The sequence below is a fragment of the Magallana gigas genome, chromosome 3 (genome assembly GCF_963853765.1).
Source record: "Magallana gigas chromosome 3, xbMagGiga1.1, whole genome shotgun sequence".
Taxonomy (NCBI): Eukaryota; Metazoa; Mollusca; class Bivalvia; order Ostreida; family Ostreidae; genus Magallana; species Magallana gigas.
Window position 1 is genome coordinate 50,307,270 of NC_088855.1, and position 13,071 is coordinate 50,320,340.

At 35.3% G+C, this 13,071-nt stretch overlaps 1 protein-coding gene across 1 annotated transcript; it reads right to left on the bottom strand.

Moving 5' to 3' along the window:
• Nucleotides 1-4,368: 4,368 nt before the first annotated feature.
• LOC105321579 (MAP kinase-activated protein kinase 5) lies at nt 4,369-13,013 on the bottom strand. The gene is made up of 12 exons (XM_034480716.2): nt 12,854-13,013; nt 12,436-12,509; nt 11,983-12,156; nt 11,417-11,615; nt 10,918-11,013; nt 9,776-9,853; nt 9,418-9,605; nt 7,521-7,635; nt 6,921-7,048; nt 6,408-6,520; nt 6,126-6,227; nt 4,369-5,143 (listed from the first exon to the last, which is right to left on the bottom strand). The coding sequence occupies exons 1-12, from the start codon at nt 12,893-12,895 to the stop codon at nt 5,040-5,042; spliced, it is 1,413 nt and encodes a 470-aa protein (XP_034336607.2). The 5' UTR covers nt 12,896-13,013; the 3' UTR covers nt 4,369-5,039.
• Between the last annotated feature and the right edge of the window lie 58 nt (nt 13,014-13,071).

The window sequence follows — 13,071 nt, forward strand, 5'->3', positions numbered from 1 at the left end:
GGTGCTGTCCACGACAACCTCCAGAGGTGCGCTGACTGGGGTGATCAGCTCCCATTCCGGGACCATCCAGCTATCCGCCTGTGTACCGATCTTACATTCACAACCGTCTCTCACTGTTTTCCCCACTGTCCATCTCTTCTTCTCCACAACCATAGCGATGCCATTTCTGCCTCTCTGCTTAGTCGCCATATGAGCTTTCTTCTCTTCAACCCAATAACCCAAATGACTCTCACGACTCGCCACAAGGATTGTCCAACAAAGCCCAGCACGCCAACCCCCACTGGGAAACACCATACTCTCCACCCTCTCCCCTGACAATCTGCCACAAGCTCCTGATATTTCCCCATTTTCCGCTCATATGCGTCTTTCATTATTTCCTCCCACGGAACTGTCAGCTTCACTATTATGAACTGCCTACTTGCCCGAGACCAGATCACTACGTCAGGTCGCTTGTTTGTGGATGCTACCTTTGTTGGGAATTGCATTCTGGTCTTCAGGTCAGCTCGCATTTGCCAGTCTCCTGCCGTGCCAAGAAGTCCTCTACCCTCCCCAGTGTTGCCAATCTTCTCCCTCTCTCCTGCTATAACAAAGTTGATGACCTTGAGCCGCTTGTCCTTTAGTGGTGGTCTCTTCCTGGCTTTTTCGAGAGAGTCTGCAAGTACCGAAAGTATCTGGTCATGCCGCCATGTATACCGGCCTTCAGACAATCCCACGGAACATGATGACAATATATGCTCCAATTTTGCTGGTTTTCAACAGAGCTTGCAATTTGGGTCATCAGATAAGCCTCATACTGCCAAATTTGTTGGGCTTGGTAGCACGTCATATACTGATCTTAGGAGAAACTGCAATCTGGTTGACTCCATCGACCATATGTCATTCCAGGTCACTTTCCGCTGCCTTGCTGCTTCCCAATTCACCCAGCTTCCTTGTTTCTTCATGCCTACTGCTTATACCATTCTTGAGTCTTCCTCCATCACTCGGACTACCTTTTGCACTAGCTTCCTTTGCACTCCTTTGTCTGCTGTTCAACATCTGGTTGATGTTATTGTTCCCAAGCCTAGTCTCTCGACTGCTACATTTCCCACAATGTCTGCTTGCTTTATGCGTAATTCTGCTTCCAGGACCGTGTCTTGAACAGACCACTTCCTGTCTGCTTCTAGATTCACCCTGGCTCCGCGCATCTTTTCATCTTTACTGTCTCTAAGTGTTAGATATTGTCGCACTTTGGTGACCTTGTATTCTTCGACAAGAGATGATAGCGGTAATTGTAGTTTAGTCCCTACACTGTAGAGTCCAGCGCTGCTAAAGCACTGTGGTATTGCTAGCCATCGGCGAAGGAATTTTGTAGTCAGGCGCTCCATAGCTTCTACCCTGGACATTGGTATGTCGTACACCTGCAAAGGCCACAAAATCAGAGGGAGTACTCCATGCTGGTATATCCAGGTTTTGTATTTTCCTGGCAGTCCACTTTTGTCTATCGACTCCATCCACTGTTGTAGTTGTTCTACAGTGTTGGTTGTGTTCTTGGTGTCCCTCAGTGTGTCATCAAAATACTTCCCCAGGCATTTCACTGGCTTCTCTGAGACTGATGGAATCTCCTGTCCAAGCTGGAAGTCGTAGTTTGTCACCCTTCCATTCTTTAGCACCAGACCTCTCGACTTTTATGGTTTGATTTTCATCCTAGCCCAACTGATAAGCTCTTCTATTTCTTTGAGAGTCCATTTTGCTTCAGTTGCGGTCTTAGTACTGATCGTCATGTCATCCATGAATGCACGCACTGGTGGTTGACGTATGCCTGACGTATGTGTTCACATCATGATCTTCATTGCCATGCTTAGAAAAATACTTCGTACAAAAAAATAGTTATCAGTCAAATAAACCCCACCCCATATTTTTACATTTCTTGTGAATTGAATTGATTCATTACAAAATTCATAACAAAATTAAACGATAAATTTCCAACGTGTTGACCTATATTCAATAAGCGTAAATAAGACTGGTCGAGGGTTTCGGGAGAACCTCGGGAGTTCCGTAAAAGTTCGTGCAATCTTAATAAAGGGACGTTCATTGAGCGGACGCCTTCCTCTGGTTGTTTCCGTTTCAAATTTTAAACATGCTGCCGGGCAGAATGGACTTCATCGGACATGTCCGATCCTGAACGTTCAAAATATGCAAACTAAAGCAAACGGACAAGACTAGAGTGAATTAAACAACTTTGTTAGAAGTCTACGTCTTTATCCGGGTAGGTGTTATTTTGTCTTTAGTCAGTTAAGCCTCACTGATGAACGCTAGAAATAGGCTTCCATCGGATGCGGTATTTTATCAGGGTGTCTTCGTTTGCAAACGTTTTTTGTCTTTTTCTTCTTTGGAAAGTTTTGAGCATGCTGAGAACTTGAAACGGACACCACCGGACAAAGGTGTCCGCTTATAGTCCGACAAGGCGTGACAAGCTTGCTCGCTATTGAATACTGCAATAGTTGCCGACAAAAATGACACAGTTTGTCAAAGTACAAATTTTACAAAAACACCGACTTGTAAATCGATGAAGAATTGCAACCAGAGCTATGATCTTAATTTCCCCAATAAACCATGGTACAAATTCAGGCCAATTACGGTAACTGTCATCTTTTGACAATAGAGAATTGGTGATATCAGCATTAAATATGGAACATTCTAGTGATGTTGCGCTGCAGAATATTTCGTATCTCTGCTTGCATGTATCACATATTGTTACATGTGCATGTACTTTAGTTGATTCATGACGATAATCAAAGAAAAAGTGGGCAAGCCCACATACCCCACGCTCTCCAATTAGTTGGACAATGCTACACATAATGAATGGCAGGGTATGCATTAAATACATGTACGTAAAATAGCAAGAGGCCAATAGGCCTTAAAGGTCACCTGAGTACCATAGCCCATTCAAAAAATTGTGGAGCAGTCTCATAAGTGCATTTAATTGAATTATTGTGAAAAGGACTCTTAATCCTTTTTTCAGCACAAGACCCATCGCTCATATCAGAGTGTATGACCTACTATTGAAGAGGTGCACAGCTTCCGTATATAGTATTTTTTTTCCCAGGTGTGTTAACTTTCACAACAGGTTTTAGGTTCACATGTTTTCATAGATAAACTAAAACAAGGTGGCTGGTTTACTACTTATTACTTCACTATTAACAAGTCTACTTGTTTATTTTAAAAAATTTAAAAACTGTTTTTGTTTTAATTGATAAAAAAATACTTGCATAACTATTTTCATCATACAAGTTCTCAATTATACTATATTTAATGATTAATTATTAAATATGAACAAGCGAAAGAAGATAACTCCATTTTGAGTGACTCAGGGGACCTAAAAATACATGTACATAAAATAATTTGAAAAATGGCATATCTCAAAAAAGTCATCAGATCAAAACTTCCTGCAAATATGCACATCTACTTTTTTGGTCTTTAACAATTTGTACACCTACACATTGTGTCCTTTAAAATACATGCAAAGTTTTTCGAAATTCCGTGTGGCGGTTTAAAAAAACCCAGTTCATGTATATTCAATGATTGGCCAACATTTATAACTTTAAAAAACCCGAAGTCCAGGAAAATAATAGAATTGGAATTTCCTCATAATATGCACATTAGCACATTTTATCCTCAATGCCTACAAAGATTCACGATCGAAATTCTATGCAGCGGTTTTAGAGGAGTTCCGCTTACAAATTGTTCAATACTATATTCAATATATGGCCAAATTTTAGTTCAGAAGTGCCAAAAATCCCTGAAAAATAATAAAATCATAATTTTATGGGAATATGCACATCTACACATTGTGTCCTAAATACTTTTACGATGTTTTTTTCGATGGTAATCCCGGTTTTGGAGGAGTTATGCTTACAAAAAAATTAGGACTGACCGACGGACGGGTTAAAAAACATCATACTCCTCGCAACTTTTGGTTGCGTGGGGGTAAAATCATCCCTATTTAAATATTCCTAGAATAGTTTCCATTACAATTCCCACGTTATATTGTCGTTGATATACAGATGCGTTTCGGAAGAAAACAATGAATAGATTCTCAGATTATAATTGGTGACGGCATTTGAATTTAATTTTTTAAGCAAACAAGTTTAGAGTTTTCATCCGAGATGTACAGTATATCGCTAACTAATGCAATCGGTACCAGGTCATCAAACCCTTCAGTGGGGTTTTTGATAAGCCACTGTTGATGGACGGCAACAGAAACCAACAGTATAAAGATCAAATCAAATTTGAAACCAGCAACTTGAAATTACAATTAATGATACTGGTTAATTACATAGAATTTACCATAACTACTTTAATGTTTCAAAATAATAGTTAACTCCCTGGTATTAAACTTCTTTTATTTGGTCAGCATCAAATGTAAATATGTGTATACAATAATACAGAGTAAAGTAATTGCACAACATCGAAGGCATGTAATAAATAATTTGTAAAATCTCTTCAAAACGTTGACAACATGGGACCACATAGTACACAATGTTTATAACCGGTACCAAAGTATCACATTCCTATTATGCATTCCGGAGAGACTATGGCTCTCCTATCGTCTCTATCCAAATAATTTAATTCTGGTTATAACATGCTAGATTTGGTTGACTTTGTATTTGCTTTTCCTTTTACTGAAATCACTGGGATAACAATTACTCATATCACTGAAGAGAGATTGGAATATGGTAAGCGAGAACAAGCATGAAAATAAATCCCTTGCACACCTCATGCCAGTATTCCAGCCCATTGTTCCATACATATTTACTCAAAATAAATAATACTGAACACTATCACTAACATTATAGAGATATAAATTAAAAAAAAATCAGTGTTATTGAAATAAAAATTACATAAGGCATTAATATTCAGTAAAAATGGTTCTATGTAAATGAATAAGATATCACCTAGTAGGTAATTTAGTCATGATATAACATTCACAAAATCATGTTATGATATGGTCCTATTGTGTGACCTTTTGAATTGTATACATATCTATAGTTCACATATCATCAGCTACTGCTCTCATCAGGATTGACATCTGTCATAGATTTCACAAGTTCACTAAGCTGCTGTGCAAATTTCCTTTTTTCAACCTTTGTTTGAAACTTTTCTCCTACAAGATAAAATATTCATGAAATAAATGATATTAATGAGCAGATATGTATAGATATCTCACATGATTTATGATTCAATGTGATTTTTACCTTTCAAGTAAAGTTTGTTTTTGGCTCACTTTCAAAAGGCATTGTTGCCCAGGCGACTTATGTGGCCCATGTACCTTTTGTTAACATTTATAATGGCCAAAACAATAAATACAAGTGAAAAGCTGTCAACGTGACAGCAAATCGGGATTTCTTATATGTGAACTGGCCAGTCTGCCTGCCATTTTCACCATTTCGTAAACCCCATTTTTCCTTTGGAAACCTCGTTTAAAAATTAATGAAATCTTGGATAAAAATCTTTACATCTCAAATCATATTTTCTAAAAGTTTGCAGGTAGCAAATACTATAATACTTGACAACATCATTGCCTTAATGTGCTTACTTATTTTATTTTGTCTTCAATTTATTTAAATACAAAAAGTTAGAGACCTTGTTAAAATGAAACACTTATGAGGTTTGTAACTGTCTACAGAAATGTGTTGGGTTGCTAAAGAGGCTGGATGGTCAAAAAGTTATCCATTGGATTTACTTTAAAACTTCAGAAATGATTTCTTTAGCCAAAATGTCATTTAGTAAAGAAGAATTCCATATATACATATGTTAATGTATTTTGAATAGCTTTAAAATTTAAAAGATTTCCTATAGCTTTAAATAAGGCTCTTCTCCTCAAAGAATTGAATATTGTCTAAAAATGGCCATGCCCATCAAGCCCTCTTAAAGTGGATAAAAGGCTTTCTTACCATTGCCTCACTTTCTATGCACTTTAAAGGTTTTTTACCACATTTTCAGAATCACCTTTAGATATATCCCTTGGTGCATACATCATACACGTAAAATATTGTTGGCTTATTTCTGTAAACAGTCAGTGACAAACATTTTATGTAATATATTAAGATAAAGAGCTATGAATATGAACTAAATATCATGTCTACCATCCCAGGACCACTGCTCTAGTATTGACAGGAGCTTGTTGTGGCAGCACACACTGTTCACCGCATTCAATATCAGCCGGTTCAACATGCCTTCTTTTTCATCTGAAAGAAGACAAAACAGTTTTCTGAAATTCATCAATACAAATTGATCATGAGTATGAATATCGCATTTTTGTTTAACACACCTATTGTAAAAGAGAATGATGAAACTGTATTATCACAAAATTATCATGGTTATAAATGCAGCGTTTTAAAATGAATATTCGTTATTTCATTTTTTACCTTTTGGTGGCATAATACAGTAAGCAATGATATCTCGTAGTGGTTTTAATTTCAGATCCTTTTCTCTAATCTTTAGTTTTATTTCTGCACTATTCTCTTCTTGACTGTTTTGCCTGTTTGCAAAATAAAATTGATTAAGTAAACCAGTTTTTCAAATCATTCACAATTGTTGAAGAATATATAAACTTGTGGGAAAATGAAATAAAGTTATATGCATCAAATACTGAATCCTATATAATATTTACTGCAAACACATAATAGTGTTTATTAACTTGTATAATTTTGGTGGAAATTGATTTACCAACTTGAACAAGGAAGCATAGATCTGAATTAGTACATTTCTGAATCTATGTATTCATACAAGTTGCGCATATCAGACAGGCATTGCCAGTCTAACATATGTATGCATGACATTAGGCTCTCACTTGATTTGACTAAAGTTAAGTCCAACCAGAAAGTTCAAACAGATTTACAAGATAACCCTTATTTGGTAGGTATAATGTCAATTCACACCTATGTTTGCGTTTCCTGATTATGATGCTCTGGGACTCGTTAATAGACTTGAGTGTGATGGATATGTCAGGCAGTCTCATCTGAGTAAGTTGTTCTGCATGAGCCAACTTGATGTCTTCTAATCCTTCCTGTAAGATAACTCAATCAGTACAATTATCCGGTACTAAAATTCCACGACAAAAAAAAATTCTTTAATACCGAAATTCACTACCTGAAACATATTAGTCACGTACTCCATGTTTTAGTACTCAAAAGTTTTTAGATACAGTACATGTACAGGTAAATGACAGAAAAAATCTGTCACTTATTGTGAATATTGATAAATGGATGCTGTAACTCAAAAGATTTACAAAAGCATGGAACAATCATTTAAAGTTTTTTTTGGTGTTAGTTTGGTTTTTATTTTAATAACACATGTAGATGTATAAGAATAAATATATTACATATATCTATGCTAATCATTTTTACCACTTATCATTCACCTTTGATTTTTTACAAACAAAAAACCCATAGTTTGGCTTGAGATTATTTTCAAATAGTAATAATCTAGTGGTAATCAAAGTCAATTTTCTGAGACTGGTGATTTTTCTGACCCCTGACCTTGTTAGAGAAGACGGCTGGGGACTGAAGCACCGTGTCTGGGGCATCTGTGAGCCAGGGGTGGGACATCAGCTCCTGGACATTCATCCTACAGCCAGGGTCCACATGCAGGAGCCTGCAGAACAGCAAAGGTGATTGTCAATAAACGCAAAGTCTAAAAGGAGGCTGGGTGGTCAGCAAATTAACCATCAGATCTACCTTAATTTATTTTTATTAAGATAGTTAATAAGCTATAAACTTTTAATATATGCAGAGAAAAAAATCCAAACATTTTAGCTTTAAAATGTGAACAATTTTTTTTCTATGTTTATACAAAGGTCTTCTTAAAGAGATCAATATACCCTAAAGCCATCCAGCCCTCTTAATTTAATTTGTCTGAAGGTTTATTCAAGAATGGAAAAACATCTTGTGCTTGTGAATGAATGAGAATTAATAATGTAAATTCCTTATTTTATGTGAGTACTTAATTCTGTGATTCAGATGCTTTGTATCAAATTGTGAGATTCAGAATATATTAAAATCTCGATCACCAGATTTTTGTTATAATATCCTATAGTTTAAAACTCTCTTAAAAATAAGTGATAGATGTACTTTAAAATCTGCAAGGGTTGCTTCTCGCGATTTTATTCGGAAATTAATTCCTCGCGTGTAATTGGGAATCAACAGTATCAAAAAATAGTAATCCTGCAGTTATGACTGCATAATATTAAAAAAGCAATATGCCATCAATAAATATTTACAAATCTTGTATATCCGGTCCTTTTCTATTTTATCTTGATAATTATTTTGTATGATGCCCAATTTAAAGAGACTTGCAGTAATTACAATTTTGAATCATGAAATTGGTGAAACAAATATTCATACGAAGGGAGTGAATTTTATAATAAAGAGGAGATATGGCATTCTTAAATCGTCACAATCCTGTGACATCCTTTGATCATTGTTGATGTTACTATTAGAGCTGACATGAATTCATAAAAGCATTTGGTCGCCATATTAGTTTCGATCGCTCCTCTACTGCCATTGGGGTATATATACCGGTCGAGAAAGTTACGGTCGGTTGCTTTCCGATCGAGGCATTCAGGTTGCAAGGACTTCTAAATGCATGAACTTCACATTCTAGTAAAATGTTTGTAATACAGAATAAAGGAAAGAAAAATCAATTAAATACAAAATATATTTATTCTTTGAAAGAATTTCCAAGGTACTATAACTAGTATCCGGATTATTTTGCACAGACAGTGCTGCCTTACTTCACATCGAACACGTGTGTCGTTCATACAGAGTGCACAACGTCTGCATCTTTTTGAAAACCCTGGCGGCACTACCAGTAAATTTAACCCAGTAGCTAAATGATAGTAAATCCAAGAAAGTAACAACATGACATCGACTCGTTTCCATCGATTTCTACAAAAACGCTCCGTTTCTAAAATCCATGCTTTCATTGACATTGCTCGATCTGCCACCACCGTGTGTGGTTGCGCATGTGCAATGTTATAACATAACAGGAAAACAGTCTACAAGTATCGAGGATTTTTGAAGTATATGTGCCTGGATTTCAGTCTGTCTTGTTGCGTTGTTCATTGGATATTCCTTGTCAGTGCAGTGGTTGTCATATTATTTTTGTTCAAAACGCGTTTCTTCCCGTCTTTTCGTTCAAGGTTACGTGTTCAGATGTATGAAATACCTGAATGCGGTGAAGCATGAATAGTGCTCTAAGCCTTATATAGGGGGTGTGTAGCGATGAGCAGAACAATAGAAATCGACAACTAATATCGCTGTAGTCGGAGATAAAAGGGAAATAATGCGTATTGATGAATTCATGTCAGCTTTAAGATTGTGTGATAAGTTGGTGTTAAATGTTTATAATTCAGCACTTCCCACAAAAAAATCTTACCGCCTGACAACATCTTTAGCTGCATCTGAAATGAACTTCCAGTCCTCTTCAGGAAATTCATATTTCCCTGAAAGAATTTTTCTTTTCATTTCTGAGGTGATGTGTCTGGATGGAGTTTCTGAGTAAAAAGGGGGGTAACCACACAGCATAATATACAGAATGACTCCTACACTCCACATATCACAGCTCTGCCAAAGAAATAACAACCCTGCTGTAGACAACAATAAATATCATAACATGGAAGCAAGGACTGCTTCATATAAAAACTGATACATAAACTGCATATCTTTATGTTAATCTTTTCAATGAAACAGCTATACTTGAATTAGTTTTATTATCATAAATGCTAGATACAAACTTTGTCATAAGTATAAGGTTTGGAAGTCTGTATAACTCCTTTTCTCTGTTTTGATTTGTATTTTTGAGCCTCTAATACCTACAAAGAAAATGTAGATTACTAATATGAGGTTCTATCTGAAAACAAAAATATCAAAACTGATAACCCTTTCACACCTCATGGGGATGGGATAATGCTAACAGAGAAAAAAAATTAAAAACCTGCGACCAAATGCAGTCTGTTGACTGTCCATCTATTAAAGTACTGGTACATGGGGTACCCTCCAATATCAGAGGTTCTTACAATTTGTTTATAAATTCAAAATAAATATGAACTAGAATTACTAGAAGAAGGATATGTCAACTAACAGACTTTCACAATTTCATTCATAAAGAAATATCAGTTAAAACAACAAAATGTCCAACACATGAGCAACTGAAGAAACTGTTTTGGAGCTGAGGACTAATGTCTAGGAAAGCCTTATTTATAAACCAAGATTTATCCTTTTTTTAGGTGGTAGTTCTCTGGTTGTGACTTGGATGCCGTGGAAATCAAGGGGAGCAGATTGGTCAAGAACAGAAAAAGAACTGCATGAGTTCCAAATATAAACACACATTCATAAATGCCATACTTTAAGAGGACCATAGTCTGGTGCTGTCCAGTTTAAGTTTTGAAAATGCTCAAAACTCTCTGCAAATATAAAAGATTTCCACCAAACCTTCCCATTATTGAACATAATTGAAGAATTAGGATAGGAACACAAAATGCATGTAAATTTATATAAAGACATTGAAAAAAAAAAAACTGCTGATGGACATTTGTTAGCATTATCCATTGGGGTGTGACTGAGTCTTAATTTTGTTTGCTTTATTGATCAAAGCAATGCACATTTCTCTAGAAAAAGAAAAGTAGGAAAAATCAAAATGATAAAACTATCCATTGCAAGAAAAACACTTCCAGTTACACTCTATGCAGAAATTAATATTCCAGAACTGCACAAATACCAATAGTTACGTTAAGTTGTAATCATTCACTAATATTGTAGAGCCACGGGTGAGCAATGCTCATAAACTTTACCAGTTTCTTGATTTTGATCAGATGAAGCATGGTTATGATAAAGAAAGGCTAAAAATTAATTTAAAAAATGGATTAATGTTGAATACCTGAGGTGCAACATAATAAGGGGTGAAATGAGGGGTCTGTAAATTACCATCATCCACCTTTGCAAAGCCAAAGTCAGTCAGCTTTATCTCTGCATCCTGCAAGAATACAAAAACTTTACATTTCTCCACAAGATTCCCTTGCTATAAAGCATATGCTTTTAATATTTCTTAATTTCTTCAGACATCTTTGAAAGAGTACAGTATTAATCTGATACTGAAAGAGTAAACATTTTTTAAAACCCAAAAAGAAATAGTATTTTCTACTGTATACAGAGCTAATTTTTCATCCAATTAACGTTGTAAAAGATTTCACTCTATTTTAAATCCATCCTAACAATGTTGTGGTTTAAAGGAAGTAACTCACAGATTTCAATTAGCCCCTTTCTAAATTCATCCACAGTCAAAATAGGGTGAATGGGATAAAAATAAATAAGGGTAAAATTTTCCCTGTAGATGGTTTTGTTCATGGTTTTAATATAAACAAACAATTGTGGAATACCTCTGAGTTATTTTTCAGCAGGAGGTTCTCTGGTTTGAGGTCCCTGTGGGCAACATTAAGACTGTGGCACCGGTATACTGCTTCTGTGATATGGCGGAGGTACTTAGCAGCCTTTCTTTCAGTGAACCCACTTTCCTTACTGATTCTATCAAAAAGCTCCCCTCCCTCCATAAATTCCATTACCATTAATAAGCGTGCTCTAAAAACATAAAAATATTTCAAAAATGTTTAAAACATATAAAATGTTCTTAACAGTGGTTGATAAAAAATTGTAAAATACATATATATAACCCTATCTCAGAAAAGTTGAGAATGATAAGAAAGGGTATTAAGGCAAAGGATTGAAACAAACAACAGTCCTGTTACCAAAATGAATATAATGTTATAATTTTTTTCACCTACTATTTGAAAATGATTTTAAATTGCCAACTATTCAAAAGCATGCAGAAAACATGAATCAAAATAATTCTTGCATAATAAGCAGAGTATCACAAGAACAAAGAATATACACTCATGTGCCCATCAAATTCACATAAGGACCTTAAGCTTACAAAAGTTTGGCTTACTTGGGGTGGGGGTCCCCAGGAAATAGAACATCATTAGCGTAGACATCGAGTACACGTACAATGTTGGAGTGGTCACTGCAGAGTCTGTGTAGTTTGACCTCTGTGTGGGCCCTAGGACCATCCATCAAGCATTTCAAGGCAAACCTTTCCCTGGTGTCTTTCTTGATGCATGGTCTGAAATTACCAATTTTAAATGTTATTCTAACATTGATTACCAGTAATAACAAATCTTTTAGAGCAAGGTAAGAGTTAAAAGTGACAAGAAACATGCATACATGTAAATTGTTCCGTATGCATGAGTTGTTAATGTTTGATGCATTGTGAGTTAATTACAGACAATTTTTCTTTTATTTCAAAACCCAGATAATAATAATAATTACAAACATACTGAGCATTGATATAGGTGAACCAAATAAGGTTCTTTTGATTAAACTTGGTTTATTTATTTATTACCTGACTGGCCCTGTGATACCAGTTCCTAGCTTCTCCTTCCACAAGACAATGTATTCATCTGTTATAGAATGTGTCTGAAATTGTAATTCAGTATTTGTTACTAATTCACAGAAAGAGGAAGAAGGAAGAAAATCAAATAACAAATCACTTATCTAAAATTGTTCATTAGGAGTCTTAAAAATTAAATTGCATTCATTATCATTTAGATTTTTTTAACATTATAGACCAAAAGGAAAAAAATCAATCTTAGCACTTCAAATTTTTATACAACTTTGGATATTATATTCCAAACGTGCTATTATGTGTAACCCATGTGGGCGATTGATACTTGTACAAGTGATGAAATATCGTGCATGTATGACAATGTGCATATCAATAATGAATATAGTTTAATTATCTTTTTTAATTACATTCTTACCTTAATGTTGAAATTGTCACATCCACCGCTGGAGCCTGACATCCTAATTTATAATAAAAGACGGATATTTCTGAACTAAAAGAGATTCTGACATTTACTGTTATTAACGTTCTGCTTAAAAGGAAGTGTAATGGCTACTTTCACTTTGAATGGGGATAACCAATACAAATAAAATTTGGAAAACCCAAAATCCATCAAGATTTTTTTTTTTTTTTGAA